The sequence below is a fragment of the Ascaphus truei genome, chromosome 1 (assembly GCF_040206685.1).
Source record: "Ascaphus truei isolate aAscTru1 chromosome 1, aAscTru1.hap1, whole genome shotgun sequence".
Classification (NCBI taxonomy): domain Eukaryota; kingdom Metazoa; phylum Chordata; class Amphibia; order Anura; family Ascaphidae; genus Ascaphus; species Ascaphus truei.
In genome coordinates, this window is record NC_134483.1 from 186,356,943 (window position 1) to 186,378,007 (window position 21,065).

A 21,065-nucleotide genomic window follows, 5' to 3' on the forward strand; every position below is an offset into this window, starting at 1 on the left:
TTCTAGGTTTCCCTTCTGAGTATCAGCAATTGTGCACATTCCACTATGATCCACATGTGGGTTTTTTTTTTCGGTGCATATTTTTAAAGAGTAAAATGCACTAAACTTTCTGTCCCTCCCAATAGGTTCGGCATAGATGGTGTGAGCTGGCTATAAAGCACAAATATACAGCAGCCTATGGGGACGTGGAAAGATTCCTACAGCAGGACCAGGTGAGTAACATTCACTCAATAATTCCTCCACAGTTGCATGGCTATTTAACAGTAAGACTCACATAAAGTAGGAGATTGCATCTGTTCCTCCTAGACAATGTCAATGTTACTTAACTTTTTTCAATAAATAAAATTAAATAGTGTAGTCTAAAGTAACAGATAAAAAAAATCTATTAATAAATAGAATATATATATATATAATATATACATACATATATATATATATATATATATATATATATATATATATATATATATATATATATATATATACACACCATATACACAGAAATATTTTGAATGATATTTTGCCAAGAAGAATACTAGTGGATCACTTCACAATGGGAAACCTGTGATCAGGGATAGCACCATGTGGACAGTAAATATACATCAATAATTCTGCACTGACTGAGGGGAGCTGAACCTTTTAAACAGCATTTCAATGGGACTCCATTTTCTTTCATCTTTTCTCACGCTGGCTGTGGCTGTGTTAAACGCCTTCACTGCGGGAAGGTTTGAAAGGAAACGGGTGCCTTAGCTTTTTTTAAAGAGCAAGTCCATGTTAAAAACTTAGCAAAAACAGGGTAAGGGTAAGGCTTCAGATGCTTTTGAGATGATACATATTTAAACACGCCCCATATTTAGTGGTCCATATTAAGAACAGAGTTCAGCAAAAGTATATTTAGATCACAGATTATGCCAAATAAGGATTAACATTTCTCTCCTTGTAGGAAAAGAATGTTTTGAAACCATAGTAAAAGAATGTGGCTCTTAAAGGCCAATGTTAAAAATACAACCAGGAAACCTGCTAAGTGATAGAAATCTTTGTTTTGTGCATCTGGAAAAGTTGGCCACTGAGAATGTTATTATCCTTTATTTCTAAAACACCAATATACTGTTGTGCAGTACAAGGGTGTGTGGAGACAGTAACAAAATGACACTATTAATATACACTGGTGCAGTAGGTAAGGGTTGCAAAATGGCAGAAGTGCGTTATGTATAAAATGAGCCACCTCATTGTTTATACAATCTTAACTTTTTTTTTTTTTTTGCTGGCTGTGCACTTCTTTAACCCAGGCTGTGTTGAAAAGCTGTGTAATACTGCAAGCATACGCTTATAGGACCCCATGTTAAAATGAATTTGAAGCAAAAGGTGACACTGTTTGCTCATATGCATGTCATTACCCATAATTCCTGGCTGCAGTGGAAGCACTGTATATATAATAATAGCATGTTCTTGTATAGCGCTGCTAGTTTTTTACGTAGCGCTTTAAAGAGACATTTTGCAGACACAGTCCCTGCCCCGTGGAGCTTACAATCTATGTTTTTGGTGCCTGAGGCACAGGGAGATAAAGTGACTTGCCCAAGGTCACAAGGAGCTGACACCGGGAATTGAACCAGGTTCCCCTGCTTCAAACTCAGTGTCTTACCTTTAATGCAGCGTCAAATGCCACCGCGGGATCATGCCACGTCACGTGACCCCGCTGCATCATTTGACGCCGCGTTGCCATCTCGATGGGTGTCAAATGACGCAGCGAGGTCATATGGCGTCACGTTACATAACCCCGCTGTGTCATTTGATGCCCGTTGCCATGGAGACGCATGGACCAAAGCCTGGTAAGTGAATTTACAGAGGCCTCGCGCAAAAAAACTCTCTGGGGGGTGCGCCCCCCAGTTTGTGCAGCCCTGTGTTATACAGTAGGAATGTCATTTTGGTATTTTTCCACTGATTCGACGGAGTGTATCCACAAGGTGTTTTGGAATGTTTATGTTCTGGTGTGAGGAGGAGGGCGAGCTGCAAACCAAGAAGTAACTTGCTGGGTCTACAATACTTCCTTGCAGCTTCTGCTACTGCAAACATTAGTAAAACAAATAAATAAAAATAGGATGGCACATAAGCAAAACCCCAAAATGAATTTCTATAATCAGTGTTTCGGTGTAGTAAACTCTTATCGGGAGAAGGAAGCACATATCCACACACTTTATACAGATTTGATTTTCCATTAACGAAATTAGTGGACACGTTGTAATAAATAGCATGTTGCTAGTATTTTTCATAGTGCCGACAAATTGCCATGTATGTAATGTAATATTCTATGAGGGCATAATGAAGAGGAAATGTAAAATATTGTAAATGGCAGGATGCACAGGAGGCTAGGAGACTGCATTGAATGTCATATCACACCAAAATCCATTATTATCACAGTATTTTGTCTGTGTTTTACAGCCCAGGCTGCTTTGCTACTCTTTAAATGTTAACACTTTTTTAGTGCATAGGTTTGCTTTGACTTGTATGCCTCTCTGTCACAAGATTATACCATATAGGTCCCATAGTACTTCTCCAACCATTATACAAGAGCAGAACAATAAATCAAAACCATCCCTGGAGCCCTATTTTGAGCTTCTTTAAAGTAATGTTCTACTTTTAAACTGGTCGGTTAGTAGCGAGTTGTGTACCTTCACAGTGAGTTTTATAAAAAAAAAAATACATATACAGAATTGTTTAGTGTATGAGTTACTTTACACTTGGGGCATCGCATAACTTAATGGGAAGTTATAAACTAATGCCTAAATCACATTGCGCATCTTCCTATGTATCTTGTCATATACACAGTGGCCCATATTTCTTCTGGCATACAACACTTTCTGGTGCTGGAAGACACTTTACAGCTCATTCAAGCTAATGGATTGTAAGGTGCCTTCTGGCACAGCAAGGTGTATATGGCATAAGACTGCTTAGTAGATGTGGGCTTATACCTCGCAGACTTGATTTGTTTCGTTTTTGAAAGAAAGAGTGATAGATTAAATTAACATACAGTATTAACGATCATAAAATGGTTGAAATAATACTTTTGTCTCTTCTTGTGTCTAGAAACGACTTGTTTTTTATTCGATTTTTGTTGTATACGCCAAGTATGTGTTGTCACATGGCTGCAGATCAACCAAACAGGTCCAGGCATCAGAGGTTTTAAAAGCCTACATGTTCTGCATACGTCATTGGATTCAGGGAACCCAGTTGGGGCTTTTAAAACCCCCAGCACATTGACATTGTTGACTGGCGGGACCTTTCATGGTGCTGCATACAAAAATAAATGCAGACACATACCACTGAAATACTGGTGCTAGCAACGTTCCAGTCCAAGTGGAAAGCACTTAAGGAAAGCTGCACCTAAGCTCCGTTTTGCAATATTGCAAGTATCATTTTGTATCTTCTACAGAAAAGCTATCAAAATCATTGTGTAGTGCAGTGATCGCAATGTTTACAGTAACCCTTGCTCATGGCATTTATAATGATAAAGCCAGTTTTATTTAATCTGTGTAAATAAAATGGGTTTTTTTTATACGCGAGATAAAATACCTGTAATTGTATGAAGTTAAACTTTTACATTTCAATTGTACTTTCCTGTATGGTTATTTCCCCCATCTATTCGGATGATAAATGACCCTATGTAATGGTCATGTAAAACACTTGCTAAGGAAAGGATGTGTATGAAGGTGACAGTATTTACTCCAGTTTAGTTGACGGCTTTGATTTGCACCATCGGCAAATATACGAATCCTGTTGTTTTAGTTTCTTTGATCTGAATAGGATTTCCTGGGCAAGGGGTTCAACGCCCCCTCAAACCTGGTGGATTTAAATGACATAATTATAACACACACTATGACCCCATGGCACCCATGGTCATATATTGAGCCAAATCACTCCACCCCTACTTGCTCCAGCAACCACTAAATGATTCACAGGTGCAAGTAAAACAATGTCCCAGTCCACATTTGTAATGTTTTTTTTTTTTACGTGTTGTAATACAGTTTGTTGGATCAACAGGAATACAGTGTTATTTATCAATCTTGTTATACGTGATATTGTAAAGTAACATGTCTTCCCTTGGGGGCTTTGTCCTGAATTTGGGGCTCTTGAAAGTTCATGTGCAAAACCTTCTTTCCTGCGATTTGTCACCACCACCACTAATAATGCTGAATGATGGGGTAGGGTGAGATAGGGCTGGGAGCTATACAAGTATATATGAATACAGGATGATCTTGTAATAGAATGTGTTTATTTGTTCTTTTCTTCTCAACAGGCGATGGGTGTGTATCTCTATGGAGAGTTAATGGTGAACGAGGATGCCAGACAGCAAGAACTTGCTCACAGATGCTTTGCTGCTGTCAGAGATCAAATGGATGTATCCTGTGTCAAAGTGGTGGGAGAAATGTTATTTTAATGTAAGGATGACTTCCATAGAACAATGCCTGTAGCTGGAATGATCAAGCTCTATGTGCATTTAAGTTCATGTAAGTTAAACTTGGTAGGTATTAGCACCGGACTGATGTGTTTGCTGGTGTAGAACATTGAAGTGACATCTGCAGGGCTTTGATACGACACTTCTATGCTCCACCAGTAGCAAATGGGTTGTTATAAGTAAAAACATGTGATGTGAGCATTGTGCTAAGCCTAGATTTATACTCTCTAGCACTACTTTTTTTTTCATATTTTTAAACTCTATGCACAATCTAGACGAAATAAATCAAATGTTATTGGGGTATATGAAATGCAACATGTGTCTTTCTGGAACTTGGTCTTTGTGGATATTGCTCATCATCAGTTCACAATGGCCATTTGATCGACCTCAAGACTTAGAATATACAATCTATTAGGCTTGTGAAAGAAAGAAGCAAAGCGTGTAGGAGCCTACAGAACATTATAGCAATGATAGTGTTAAAGTGCACTTTGCTATAGTAATGAAGTCTTTGAAAGTGGTCTTCACTTGCACAATATTTGAATACCCTAAGGTAACCTTTATGGTGTTTGCACATGCCAGTTTAATACATATTCAATTTGCTTTGGTATGAAGGTCTTCTGTAGTGCAACATACTTCAGATACTTGTCTAATGAAATAACGCATTTGACAGGCTGTTCCCTTGACTGCTCGCATAACTTTGCCATTATCGAGAGGTTCTGACATCCACCTTTGTATTCATCAAGTCTGTAATGAGCAGTATATGGGAATCCTGAGCAGTATATGGGAATCCTGAATTGTTTGCTTCTCAAAACGGTTATATATCTTTTTCGATGTCTTGTTGCAGTCTTACTTTTGGAGAGGGAGACTTATCTGATTAATTTGCGAGCAGCATTTTTTCATGAGACATTTGACAGGAAACTGATGCATAGAACAAACAGATGGAGTTATAGAGGTAGTGCAAGCTTGTCTTCTAATGGGAAAGCAAACTTGCTGGTAGCAAAACCTCTAAGTGCCCCATTAAAATACATTGCACGTATCATTAAATTATGTTTGAGGCATAGAAACAGTTTTTGTGTAACACAAAAGTAGTCAAACTCGACTCTTCCAAGCTGTTTCCATTTGCTTTCATCATTAAATTACAACCACAGGCTCTTTGACGTGGTCTGCACATTGAAGTCTGCACCACTCCCATTGTTAGACTTATTGACTTCGATTGAAGCCCTTAAAATTGATTCCATATGGGGTAGAGTTTTGTTGCCTCCGTGTACTCACCAGACCTGGTAGATGTCATTGTCAGATCGAACTGAATTGCAGCTATGTAATAATATGCTTCTGTTGGATGAAGATTCCAGACTTAAAATCATAGTTTACTGGACTGATGCTCTTGAATGGACTGTAAAGTGAACGTGTCTCATGGAATGGCACAACTTGGTTAATATGGATCTCAATGTTATTCGGCATTATAATAGGCTGTAAGTAAATTGATTACAGACCCCTCCTTTTCTGGATTTGTGATATAAATATAAAACCTATTTGAATTGTATAGAGGCGCTTCATTTATTAGAGGCCTGAGACAGTTGGTCCTCTCTGCTGTCTCGTAAATGGGCAATCCCTCCTGTGAGCAAAGTGAACTCATTCCAGTGACATGTTGAAGGGGTCACATCTAGGTAATCAATAACTTTTTACTCAAATCTGACAACTGTAAGTAATTTTTATTTCTTCTTTACAGTTCGAATTGGGAGGGGTTCGATTTCCCCTGGCTCCTCCCTATTGTGTAATATTACTGAGTGATTAGCAAATGCTTGTACAGTCCTCCCCTCCACGCCATTGGCTTTCTGATAAGGGGGATCAAGCACGTGATTGACAAACACTTCCCTATTTAGAGGCCGCTAATACATTCAACTGGCTGACTGTGGGATTGCACCGTTTAAGGCATCCTGTATATTTTAGTTACTTGTTCATGATGAACTATTAATAAATTAGTGAGCCATTCATTAACATTGCAGCTCACAGGCCCTTATACTGCTGCACCTAAATGAGCTGAACGTCTGTCTACTAAACAGAATAAAGTATATGTATGAGGCAAATATTTTATATTTGTAAGAGCGTGCTCCCAGCAACCAATATTTGCGGTGACTAGCTAGGAATTTGTTTTAACCCCTTCGTTGACATTGGTTACCGTTCTCAGACGACTATACTGTCATTACAGTTCTTTAATAAAACATTCCTCAGAATAGTGCATCTGATCTACTAGATGTTAAGACGGAATAATAATTACATGTAAATGTTGTAATAATACTGATCCAATGTAATGCTGCAGATGTAGACCTCCTGCACCCTTGCCCGGCACGATCTACTGTATTTAATGGACAGAACTCTTCCCAACCACTTACCGAGAGACCTATATTGCACTACGTTAAAGCTTATTCAGTTGTCAGTAGGTTACAGGAAATATCTTTTTTAATGTTTTTTTTTTTTTGTTTGTTTCAGGTACTTAGTATGAATATTTGTAGATGGAGACACTGGGAAATGTAGTAATGTTTTATTTCTCAACTTAAATGCATTGGAAAATTAAACATTTGAATACAGATTGTGTGTCAACTGTCTTTATCTCTAGCGATTTAATGTAAACTGTGTGGATTAGTACTACTTTCTTACCATCATACAGAAATGTATGCAGCTGTCGCAGGATGATTTTGATTAATATAGTTATTTAGTTCAAAGAGACCATAAACAACAATCAGTGTAGGCAAATATTAAAAAGCACTGGCACACAGTTTTTGTAACGCGCCGTACTGTGGTATATGAAAAGACATCGTGAGTTGCACCATTTTTGTATTACTGGTGTGGCTGTTTGGGTTCCTGGCATGCTGATTTGTGAGTTAAGATTAAAATCACATTGCCAGGGATTACCACACAACCATGCCCTTGGCTGCTGTACTGGAAACACTGGCTGTTTTATCAAATGGAAAACATAAACACGCAAATCTGACGAGGTGTGTCGGGAAACAAGAGGAGCCAACTCGTTCACCAACAGAACACCATCCAATACTCAACAAGGCTCGGACATTGACCTTTCTAGCAAGGTGCAGAGCTTAGCTGATTGGTGAACAGTGATTGATTTCCTCTTTGTTCACAGTGGCTAAGTTCTGCACCTGAAGAGAGGGTGAGATGGAACCTTTCATCCAAGTGGGAACCTGCCCAGACAAATGGGCTGCGGAAATGTTTGGCTTACTTTCTCTGGCAAAAGCATGCGTGAAATCCAGTTTACAGAAGGATTACAGGCAGGGGATGCTTGAAAAGACTGGAGAATATAATTTATCCATGTAAGAATTTGAAGAATGCTCTACAATTTTCTCAAGTCTGTGCACAGTGCTATTTGCCATTTTTTTATTGAATATTATTGGTTGTAATCAAAACCCACACAGGACAGAGTATCACTAGATACTGTTGTAATGAATGTGTTTTAACATGTTGTGAGCAAAGTGTGTACTTTGGATAAACACAACTCCATGATTAGGTTGCTGATGGATTGGTCGTGGTACATTACTCATTGAAGCTGGACCCTCAATTTGCACTTGCTGCTATTCTACAAACACATGGACCCGACCTCCTGTGCCTACTGAGCTGATATCAGTTCTAATTTATATACTGGCTCAGTTCAGCAGGAACAGGAGTCGTGCCCTTAAGCCAAACAGAGACAACAGTTCTAAAGTGCACAGAGATGGGTACACAGCAAAAACTTCTATTTACTTCCAATGAAGCTTAACATCCATTTATTTAATAAGGGTGCATGTATAGCTAAGGTTAATGATGGAGGTCATTAGTTACAAGTTAATTGGTAAATGGAAAATAATTTTATACTTCACCCTAACGTCCTAATTGTATTCTTTTGAAGCCATAGTAAATCTAATAATATAAATGCCTGTAATTTTGTCATGCATGCATGTCATTATGTAGTATGTACAAATTGCAGCTGCTGTTGGAATCTTCTTGCTCTGTTCTTTAATTTGGAATACAAGCCATGTTCTGTCCACATTAACATTATATACATGGGTGAAAATCACAAATTGTATGTTCATTTGTATGTGAAATTAACCTAGAATTTGTTTTATCATATAGTTATATTTGTATGCCAGGTTTATTTATATGTTTTTACTTGCTTTGTGAATCATCTGTCTTTCTTTGTATTTTAGCATGCATGTATAATCAGAAGTACCAATAAAAAAAGTGTCAATAGATTTCTCTAGTCAATTATTCTTTAGTCAATAGGACATGCCTTAGTTAAAACTGCCCTTCTACTCCTCCAATATTATTGTGTGTTTGTTTTTTGTTTATGTATCTCTCAACAAATGTTTTTTGCAGTGATATTTCCCACCTTTTCTCCCAGGTCTTCAAATAATACAACAATTTTTAGGTAAACTTGTATAATCTGATTTGAGATATGAAAAACCAACCCAGGGTTACCGACTAGCTAATAAAAGAAATAAGGGTGCATGTAATTAATTGTTGATGCTTACCATAAAACCATATGTACTGGTGATAGTAAATGGTGATAGTAAATTGCAAGAGCACTTTTCTCCTGATGTGACCTCACCACTCTGTATCATCTTTATAGAGCAGTGGTTTTGAGCCTGTGTTCCATGGAACCCCTAATGTCCCGCTTAATGATATCGGGGGATCAGGGGGAAAAAAATTCATAATGGCCGAAAGTTTATTCTGCAATACCCAAGTGTTATTTTTTTTATAAATATTATTCTTATATAAATCGAAATGGTTATTAAATGCTGTACTGTAATGTTATCAATTACAATATTCACAACTGTTAAATTGTATAAACCCTACCACAGCAACTGTAATGTTATGTACATAACCTATTTTACGGACATAATTGGAAAGGTGGATTGTTCTTCGGCAACGTTACAAGCAATTATGAAGGATTTCCATGGAGTAAGTTCAGTGCTGCTTGATGACAGTGCCCCGTGGTTACAAAGGCCCTGTGCTCTTGACCACAACAAATAAACGGATTGGCGGGGGAAAGTGCGGTGCCTCTATAACTCTTACCTTCTCCTTCACCATCTCTTTCTGCAGGGTCCCTCATCATGGCGTTGTGACGTCAAATGGTGTCACGTTGCCATGACAACACGGGGAGGCCATGTGATGCGTTATCATATTGCTATTGCCATAGCAACGTGATGCTGCACGGCGGCACGTGATATCCCGTTGTCATGGCAACACAACACTATTTGATGTTGCGGCGCCACGATGAGAGACCCTGCAGGAAAAGATGGTGAAGGAGAAGGTAAGAGGCCCTGCACCCCATGTCTACACCGAGCCCCGTAACAATCCCAGCCAGCCCTGGGAGTAACAATACATTGTTCGGGGGTTCTATAGTTCATAAAATGTTGAAAAACACTGTTACAGAGTACTGGTTAGTGACCTGCCTTCATTTTTAGTCCTCTCAGGCCTGCTATCAAATGGATAGAAAAGCTAGTGTCTTGAAACAGACATACTTCCTCCAAATATTAGGTATTTTACTGTCCTAAACAGCTTGAGTTGGGACATTACCGATACATTTGAGATAGGCATACTAAATTTGGGATCATAACCCTAAACACCATATCAGCCATACCAAAGCACACAAAGCAGTCTGTTTTGTCCTTTTAAAGTTTCCTAGCTTTATGGCTATGTTGAACAAAATGAATGTGTCTATAATCCACAATGTGTAACCACTTTCACTGGTAAAATTGGTTCTAAAAAAATTTCATGCTATCGATTTTGGATTTATACAAAATAAATATGGAAATAAAACAATTTGTTTTTTATAATGTTAACTTGAAAAAAATATATTTATATTTGATGTGTGTATGGGGGGGGATGGGTAACTGGGAAGAGAGTGAAATTAGGTTGTGGAAGAGTGACATGGAGGGGAGTGAGTGTTCCTACCTCTTGTGCAGCTATAGTTTTATCAGGGTTTAACTGCAAATCGGGAGTCGGGGACTGCCTCTGTCCTGGTGGCCCCACCTATCCTTGCCCGGAATCAGAGGAGGTGGAACCAGAAAGAGACGGGGAACCTACGGTCTGCAGTTAACTCATATGGACCCTACAGCTGCATAAGAGGAGGATATGAACCACGGGGGGGAATTCTGGTGGATCATTTTTAAAGGGGTGGGATGAGTTGACTCCAAACAAGATTTTGGTTTGCTTCCGCCTTGGATTCAGGTCCAGATCAGAGCTGCGTTCGGTTCGACTTGTATCTAAAGAGTCCAGTGTCAGAGGAGCTCAGATTTTGAGCTTGCGAAACTGCCCAACTTTAATCATGTTTATTATCATTACTTTGCTGGGGCTGTATCAATTAGAGCACTTAAGTATTCTTTCTTGGAAAAGTTTTGATTTCTGCACTGATACTAGCCAGCACCAGACACCCTTCCGCTCGTCAAACATATAGTATATATGAAGTCAGTCTTACCTTCCATGGCTGACAGTCCATTTAACAATGTTTACATTGAAACTAAAACGTATTAATGATTGCCTGCACAAACTATTGCTGAGCCAGGATAACTTCCGACACAGCATTCATTTTTAGAGATGATCTAGATCAGGGGTGCTCAAGTTCAGTCCTCAAGGGCTACAAAGAGGCCAGGTTTTTAAGACCACATAATAATAACTTTATTTCATAGAGCGCTTTTCTCCCAATGGGACACAATTACAGTATAGCGTGCGGTACGCAGGATTTGATAGACTTGTCCAAGGTCACAAGGAGCGGACACCGAACCACTCATCTGCTTCAAACTCTGCGCCATTGTTTTCAGATTCAGTGGCTTTACTCACTGAGCCACTCCTTCAGTCCAACATAAATAGACTAGTTGTCCTAGTGGTAATTCATGCTAGGTTAATTGGATCAGTATGTGTTAATTAGACAAATGTTGAACACCCGGCATGTTAGTAGCCGTTGATGATGAAACGTGAGCACTCCTTATCTAGATGATCTCTAGTTCGTCCAGGATATCTTCCTGCAATCCTCCCAGTATTGTTATGTTCTGTGCTCTGCATTTCCCTCATATTTAGCTTTAGGTTCTTTTTAACGCTGTTCTGAAATATAAATAAAAGCCATAAAAGTAAAGCATTTGTTTGATACACTATTATTTATTTGGTGTTCAAGTCTTTCATAAACAGTATAATATAAATTACTGACGTCTAATAAAACATCTGTTCAGTTTGAGACCTTTTCCTATTTTCCAGTTTCACTTCAGACTATAAAAACACAGCCTAAGACCCTTCTCCTGCAGGCCTGTCCAGCACAGCGCTGGAGTTAGTATTGTTATCCAATAAATGAAGTCCAATGGGGTAGGTGAAGAATTGGTTCCCCGTATGAACAGTTCATTCTTCCATTTTGGAAGCTGTACATTAAACCTGAATTGATCTTCCGATATTTTGAGATGATTTTCCTTGATAACCTGGTATTATGTACAAGACAAGTGAAATGCATAACTTTGTCTAAGGGGTCGCCTGTCTGCATGCAATCCATGTAATGTAACTTCTATAACTTCTCTTTATAGGAAAAAACCACAGAGCATGTCTTTATGTTTATCTCCAAGTACTCCTACTAAAGCCTTGTGCTGCTAGAGTTTCAGTGGCCTGCACATCAAAGAAAGGATTATTGGTGACTGTTAAAACAAGGAGAAGACTGCATCATTTACCTTTTGATAATTAAGTTTTTCATGGGTTTATCGCAAAACACGCATATTCAAATTAGAAGGTAAAAAATAGATAATTGCCTCTCGAGTCACAATGTCCTCATTTTATAAGATCATGGTGGAATAATTTTTTTTAAAATGTACATTTCCTAGGACATTTTACCCCCTCTGCTGCTGGTATCGTGAGAGGGTTAAAAGTTGTTGCTGTTGTTTTTTTTGTGTGTTTTTTTTTAAATATGACAAAGAAGTGCATGTCTAGGCTAATGGGCATCAATTGATTTATTTTCTGGAAGTGCAGACAGAATCCGGTATGGAGTATAAGCATGTCTGCTAATAGCAGAAATCAGATTATAACATTTTACTCCATGCAATTTAAGATCATTTCCTGAGTGTACTGAAAGCTTTAGCTGACAACACATCTTGGCATAGATACAAAAGTTATTTTCCGATTAACCCCTCCCAGACACAGCTGCTCACTGTTTGGCTTTCAAGCAATCAGATAAACAATTTATATCAAGACTGGAGAAACTGTAACTTCCTGTACATTATATCTTCTTTGTTTTATTATTTGTATTATTCATTGAAATAGAAGTGACGGGATTCATGATGTCTTTCATTGTATTAAGATACCTTTTAGCAAAGCAAGTTTTAACAGTATCGTATTATATGCAGCGAATCACTTCATGTTCACACTATTACAAGACGATGTACCCTGCATACAGTACAATAAGGAAGACATACATTGATTGAGTGCTTTGTTTTCACACACCCACCAAATGAACATATAATAAAGAGTTGGTGAAACGTCTGGCTATGAGTCAGCATTGAGACTTAAAAATTATGTGGCTTCCCTGAGGACTGGAATTGGGAAACACCGCTCTAAATATTATTGTACCGTTTTCTTGACCAGGGGCGTAGGTAAAGTGTTCTAGGGACCCGTGTTCTTGGGGGGGGGGCTGCTCTCCCCCCCCCCCCCCATCTGTCGGCAGCCTATCTCTCTTCAAATAGAGACAGGTGGAGGGAAATGGTATGCGTCGTCGGCGGGCCTCCAGCGTTAAATAGAGGATAAGCTGGCAGAGGAAATAGTTGATAGCGGCAGAGCAGGACGGCCGGGGAGGGCGCGGTCTAGCAGCAGACATCGGAAGTAAGAAAGACTTCCGGTCAAACCGCTAGAGCGCTCTCCTCCCCGACCGTCCTGGTTTGCCTCTGTATTAACTGCTAATTCCTCTGCCAGTTTATCCTCTGTTTAACGTTGGGTGCCGCTGCCGCTGCCGCATACCACCTCCCCCACCTGTCTCTATTACCACCCTCAGGTAGACATGGATGCGGAGAGGAGGGGGAGAGGTGATGATGAGGGGGAGAGGTGATGGTGGTGATGAGGGGGAGAGGTGATGGTGGTGATGAGGGGGAGAGATAATGAGGAGGTGGAGAAATTACTATGATAGGAGGGGGAGAGAAGGAGGGATGATGAGAGAGGATGGGGGGGGAGGGAGAAAAAATTGCAGTATTAATATTAATGGGGCCCTGAAAAATGTTGTGCCTGGGGGCCCGTCCATGTCTAGCTACGCCACTGGTCTTGACCATAGAAATATTTCAATATTAACATACTGTACCGCTTTTGAAGGTATAAGATAGCTGAGGATCGCTTATTTAGAAGGTTTTTGTTTTATTTTTTTAATAGCGATATAAGCTGCGTGTGTGGAAATGTAATGTGTTTGCCCTTCTAACAAAATGATTACATCTGCAGATTGCAAGTGACTTCAACTTGCTGTTAGGAGGGAAAACATTAGATCGTTATGATAGGTCAAAGATAAAGAACACATGGAGGCAGCTGCACACCCTCCACTCCACACGTATAGTGTTACACTGCAGCTCAGGATTCTGGGAAATGTCGTGCACATGAGAGCAAAATGTAGTGGGTGGGAAGCTCTAAAGTGACACAAACTGGACTTCCTAGAGAAGTGTTTCCCAGCTCCAGTCTTCATAGAACACCAGCAATGCAGATTATAATAATCCATTGAGTCCCAATGAAGCCTGTAAGGGTGAAACGTGCTGCGTCAGAGACGGAGAGAGACGCAGTGCTACTTGCTGCATCCGGTAATCAGACCCAGTGACGCTCAGATCACGTGGGACACCGGCAGGAGCCGTGAGATCGCGGCTCGGAAGCACAAATGTCACTGTGTGTTACAAAATGTTTTAATGGGCATTCAATGTGTGAGTGCGCATTTTATTGTTTTATTTTCTGATGTATAAAGATTTTGATACAGTCTGCACTATTGTTTCCTCTCTGTCTCCCGGAGATTACCGCTTCCAAAGACCACAGCTAACAAGACTGCCACAGACTAGGATATGTGCCTGTTTTATTTAGGGGAAATGGGAGTAGGACTATCCACCAAACCCCACATCATTCCTCCCGTGAGGATATACAACACTATTTTGTCTCTTTTTCCGTCTATATCGGTTCCCTGCGCTCACCTGTTTTTGGAACAAAATATCCTCCTATACTTCAACCCTGCACTGTTAGTGGTCCTTGAGGACTGGAGTTGGCAACCTCTGCCCTAGAGCAGCGTTTCCCAAATGGTGGGTCGCGACCCGGCACCGGGCCACGGAACCAAAATTGCCGGGTCGCAGCGAGGCTGGCCGCGCGGTGTACCCCTTCCCCCCCCCCCCCCCCCCCCGCTCAAGTTACAAAAAAAATGGCGGCGATTCCCCGCGGTCCCGCACGCAGGGCCCGCTCCCCCCCCCCCCCCGCTCCCAACGTGGGACAGAGGAGGAAGTACCAGCTCCTCTGCGGCCGGAGGGGGAAGTACTAGCTCCTACAGCGGCCTGCTTCCCCCCGCGGCCAGCTTCCTGCGCTCCCCCCTGAGCTCACCTCCCATGGCCCTCCTCCCAAGCCCACCTCCCGCGCCCCCAAGACCACCTCCCATCCCGGGCAGCTGCCGCGGGGATAACGGGGGCAGCAGGGGAAAGCGTCCGGCGGCAAGTTGTCACCCCACCCAGTCACTGTCTCCCACCCACCCAGTCACTGTCTCCCACCCAAGGTCACTGTCAAAGTCAGTGTATCCCACCCACCCAGTCACAGTGGCTGTGTGTGTGTATCAGTGGCTGTGTGTGTGTATCAGTGTATGTGTGTATCAGTGTATGTGTGTATCAGTGTCTGTGTGTGTGTATCAGTGTCTGTGTGTGTGTATCAGTGTCTGTGTGTGCATGTGTGTATCAGTGTCTGTGTGTGCATGTGTGTCAGTGGCTGCGTGGCTGTCAGTGGCTGCGTGTGTGTGTGTGTATCAGTGGCTGCGTGTGTGTGTGTATCAGTGGCTGTGTGTGTGTATCAGTTGCTGTGTGTGTATCAGTGGCTTTGTGTGTGTCTGTGCAGGCCAGCAGTGGATGTGTCAGTGTGTGTGTGTGTGTGTGTGTGTGTATCAGTGGTTGTGTGTGTGTCTATGCAAGCCAGCAGTGGCTGTGTCTGTGCAGGTCAGTCTGTGTGGGTGTCTGTGCGTGGTCAGTGTCTGTGTTGGTCTGTCTGTGTGAGTGTCTGTAGGTCAGTGACTGTGTGCGTCTGTGCAGGTCAGAGAGAGAATGGGGGGGGGGGAGAATAGAGGGGATTGGGAGAATATATGAAATCTGTATGGACATTCATAACTGTTTTATTTTACCTATAGGCGATAACATTTTTAGTGGGTCACGAAGGAGAAGTTCAAAAATAACCTGGTGACGGAAAAAAAAGTTTTGGGAAACCCTGACCTAGAGTACTTTCCTACTATATTACTCAGTTTGTACAGCAAGCCTGAAAAAAAGAGACATGCAGAATAAGAATGGGCCACACAACAACGCTGTTTCATTCTTTCTGAATTCGATCTTGGTCATTGATAATGCGTTGTGCAGGCAATATTGGTTGCAAACCAGAGGCAATAAACTTGCGGTGCTGAAGAACAAGTGACAAAAACCCTCCACCACGTTTGTTTTGTACATGTTCACAGAACCGTTTTTTCTTTACTTATTGTTACAAGTCCTAAAGTGATTAAACTGCAGACACATATATTGGCTAATTAAATGCAAATGAGCACTCTGGTCCAGATCCACAAGAGGGTGCTGAGTTTTAGCACTACTTTACTCCCATTCAGGGCACTATCCCACTGAAACTACCTTTGAAGTCTTGAACCGTAAAGGTGTGCTAAAGCTTAGCACCCTTTGGTGGATCTGGGCCTTTGTGAGGTACTTGTTGCTTCCTACCTATTTTTAACATGGACATATCGTGGCGCTTTCACATGCTGTATTGGCTAGGGAAAGTAGAAAAGTGACACAAAATGTCCATTGTGCAGGACTCCCCTTTTTACATGCAAACATTTCTAATACATGAAATGACCATACTGTATGTCACGAGAGAACAGACAATATATAGAATAACCGGGCCAGATTGAACAAGACTAGGATATAGTAAACTGAATGAGTTTATTTCCTATGAGCAGAACAGACAATACATCAAGCAAATAACATTACAGAAATATTTACACTTACTGGGGTTGGATAAGGAGGTATTCAGCCGAATAGCAGCTCCTTAGTTGGTAGTCACGACCAGCACGACAAGCACAGAAATAAGGGGTGCAAGCAACTATATAGACGCAGGCCCCCCATTTCTAACATGGCAGTTCAGTTATTGGTGAACAATTACCTTGTCCCAATCACAGGTTGCCAGGTAACGCTAGAAGCAGGGTTTACCCAGCCCCTCATTAATACACCCCTTCCCTGTAGCTACTTGGCCAGCCCATTTATAAAAAATTATGACCTGATGCCTTCGTTGCCATCCTGTCTAGCAAAAATGCTTATTGGGCAGGGGTCTTTCATGTAGGGTGTTACGTTTGACAGGTCACAATGGTTAGTATCCATCTGTGAGAGCTGGCTGCCTAGGCAATGAGGCGAGTCACCTCCATTGATGTACAGGTTTTTTCTCACCTCTGAGGAACTTCTCCACAACAAAGCCTTTCAAGTAGCCTCCTTTGATTGTACAATTACATATCAAAGCTGCCATTTGGCAAGCTTCCAAACCTATATCCACAGTTATAGTAAAAACAGCGATAACTCATAACTATATTTCACATGTCATAAATCAGATTAACGATATGTATGCAACCTGTGTTTGTTGCATAGGAAACCAAATCCAAACTTCAGCCTTGTAGCACAAACACATACAGAGATATGGTTCTATGGGGTTTACATTATGACAAATACACAGTTACCCCCTCTCTCCATGTTAATACATAACATAGCAATTAATTCTGCTGAAGTGGGGGAATGCAGATCAACATACTGTATACACAGATCCCATTAACCCCTCATATCCATATCATGATAACAGGATATATACAATAACACACAGTACTGCTGGGGAAATACATCTAAGACCTGGGACAATTTGCCTGAAGCGGGGAAATGCAGATCCACATATACACAATATGGTTAACCCTTTCCCTCCCGACATGATTTACACACACATAGTAATATAACACAGACTGCTGGGGAAATACATCTCAGACCTGGGGCAATTCTGCTGAAGCAGGGGGATGCAGATCAACATATACACAGATCCCATTAACCCCTCATACCCCGATCATTACACCATATTGTTAAGTACAGGTAAAGTGAGGACAGAAGTTGGGAAGAATACAATCTATCAGAAAGTGAGCACTTAAGGGGACAACAACACAGGCCTCTGTTTTGTTGCTGTCAGAATAGGGGTAACATGCAGATAACAATGTAGTAGCTTACATTCAAATAGAGATTAATGGTTTACCAACGGTGCTTCTCACACAAAGCAGCAATCCCAGGTTTTTTTAAGCAGGAGGAGGAGCTTGGAGTATTTCAATACCTGTAAAAGTAGTGTGTGCATTTCCCTCCAGGGGACACAAAATGGCCCAACGTCAACTTGTGTGGCTTCCTATTGTCCCATGCCACTGGAGATTTAAAACCTAGGAAGTAACACTGGTATCTATACTGGTAAGTATTTTGGGAACCGAGGGGGTGCATGGAGCTGAAAATGGTGTGGTTCAGTTTTGGGAACCCCTTAATTCCTATGGAAGAGTGCTGCTTTAAACAGGCGCGATGGTGAGAAGAGTACATCTGACTTTCTGCCAACTGACCCAGACAAGGAAAAAGAGCCCGAGTACTGCTGGAGTACTGTAGATAAAGGAACTTGGATAGGTTTAACCGAGTACAGGCTTACCCCGGTTTAAGGACACTCACTTTAAGTACACTCGCGAGTAAGGACATATTTTCAATAGCACCATACCCCCTGTGTCCGTACGCTCACTTCGAGTACGGACACTTATTCTGCCCTACAGACCACCGTAGTAGTGACGTACTGATTCCCCTCGCCCAATAGGAAAACGGCAGCTCGCGCATGCGGCTGTCAGCACGTCCTGAACATCAATACCGGCTCCCTACCTGTACCGAAGCATCGATAAGTGGGGGAAAAAGGTAGTGCTTCACTTTAAGTACATTTTCGCTTTACATACATGCTCTGGACCCGTTGCGTACGTTAATGCGGGGTATGCCTGTAAATGGTTCAACTTGACATCTATTGCTGAACAGTTTCTAAATGTATACATGAACGAATTAGTAAAGGCAGAATGTCAGAGCGTGGATGTAGGCTACTATTTTACAGCAATGACAATTTAAATATTATGAGAAATGTTATAATCTGAAGGGCATTCTTCATTATACTGTGATCATGCCGATCAGGGCACTATCACACGGAAACTCCAATTGAAGCCATGAATAGGGGTAATAAATGACCCCCTGATTCTCGTAAAATACCCATACAACATCTCATTCTAAGATTAGAAGTGTCAATGTAGATCATTCTTGTGTGGGTATAACTGTTGGAGAAATAATGCATTGCAAAGCAACACCGTGGAAGCACTTGGGCAGGGGGACTCTGTTTATTGAGAATGGAAGAGTTGTGGACCAAAATGGAAACGTCTGGAGGAAGATGGAATATCTGATCATTTCAATGCTTTAGGCTTCTGGTAGCAATGTTAGTAAAATTAGCTTGAGCTCTAGATCTTGAGAGGAAGACTAAAACATATATTTTGTTAGTCCAAATAAAGGCATTGCCTAATGTTAAGTACTCTTCATATTGCATCCTTCCACTGCTTATTTTGAGGTTGAGCTGCCAGTGGAGATAAATGAGGACAAACGCCAGATGCTACTAAATTGATGGTGTGGGACAGGCTAGTTTAATGATGGGGTACAAGTCAGGTTTTAGTAGCTGCAGAGAAACCTGATGCATTTTTTTGGGACTGGATTTACATAGGAAAGCTGCTTGCTTAAATGGACATGGATATGTGCCTCTGTGGAGGCTGAAGACTTGGTGAATAAGGAAAGATATTGGTACAAAAATAAAGAGAAAATAACAATCATTAAAGTACACATTTCACTTATTTCTGTCCTTTGGAGGGAAAAAACGGTAAGTTTTCTTTTAATTGTAATCATTTCGTTTCTCAGCCTCTTATACTCCTCCACCATTGGATGTTTGGTTAATTATGGAATGTTATTACTGTAATATAAGGTATTTGTTATAAAAGGGTCAGATTGTTCCCCAAAACATTGTTACATTTCTTGTCTCCCTTCCCTCTTAAAAAAGAAAAAAAAAACAATGATGGAAACTTGGTTGTAGCTTTATTAATGGGTAATCTCTATTGCAATGCAGTGCAAACGCTATATTTATGACGGGGAGAGTAAATCATTCATATTACCCAGCTGCAAATTATCATGTGTATTGCTAATGCTATTTCTGCTATTTACCCTGAGATATAAACATTATGTAAGGTGAATAGAATAAACACTTTTATTGCTTGGGCAAGAGGTCTTTCCACAGCCCTATCACAAACCAGAGTAGTTAAAGATCACACAAGCCCTGGAAAGTAGCTGGCTGAGCAAAACTAAAATGTTAAAGCCATTATTCAAAAATACGTTAACCTGTCTAAGCTGTAATGTTACTTAATGTACATATTTTACATTAATTACCAAAGGTTTTCTCTTTCTGGGGGTGAACGGCCAGCATTTCTCCCTGTAACATATCATTTAGATAATTAAATTACTCTGTGCTTAAAAATGAGTTGAGCCGGAACCGTATTACATTGTCGTTATTGAAAAAGACATAAACTGACTCGTTTGTCCATTTTATTCACTCTTCACCATTAACAATGACCCCATCAGCCAATGAAGCTGTCAGCAGTGTTCAGCTGCATTGTCACCTCTTTCCTTCCCAATGCATGGATAATGGTTGTATGAATGTTTTACATACTGACAGAGCCAGACAAATTGTATATGTTAATGGATAAGGACAGCGTAATTATCTGCATCATGTTATTATCACTGCATTCAGATAACAGAGAAACAAAACAAATGTCCCATTATTACAAGTGAGTAGTTCAAGTTGCCATGTTCACACAGCGGCTTTGGAGCTGTGATACATCTAATGTTTTCCGACCTCTGTTCTCATATTGAACAACGTTGAGGGAGATTTTCTATGTTGGCCGCTTAAAGGATTTCACAGCGAGCGCAAACTCTAGTTTTCTTAAGAAACTATGGCTTCTAGCACTTATTGGGATGGGCATACAAGCCGTAAGATACATCGTGCCCTTTTTATTAGGAACTTAAATATGGAGTCTGAAAACCTTAACCGCAACAAAACATGTGCAATTTGAACAAAGTTTAAAACCCTGAAAACAAAAACCCTTCTTAAAAAACAAAACAAAACTTGTAATCGTGGTAATTAGATTTTTTTTGTGTTGATTCTCATGTAAAGACAAACAAACCTTTGCAAGCCTGACTGATTATGAAGTAGTTGGCCAGTCTGCTGTATTTTTGCTGTGGTCCTAATGTATCACTAACCACATAAAATCCCCAAGGGGCCC

The 21,065-nt window shown here is 40.7% G+C and overlaps 1 protein-coding gene across 2 annotated transcripts in view; it reads left to right on the forward strand.

Moving 5' to 3' along the window:
- AOPEP (aminopeptidase O (putative)) overlaps positions 1–12,960 on the forward strand; it is a 490,654-nt gene extending 477,694 nt beyond the window's left edge. For both annotated transcript variants that reach the window (XM_075599100.1, XM_075599108.1), the window contains exons 15-17: positions 126–212; positions 4,295–4,396; positions 12,614–12,960. In XM_075599100.1, coding sequence (XP_075455215.1) covers positions 126–212; positions 4,295–4,396; positions 12,614–12,739 — 315 coding nt within the window. In that variant the 3' untranslated portion in view covers positions 12,740–12,960. The remainder of the gene's footprint in view (positions 1–125; positions 213–4,294; positions 4,397–12,613) is intronic.
- Positions 12,961–21,065: the final 8,105 nt, after the last annotated feature.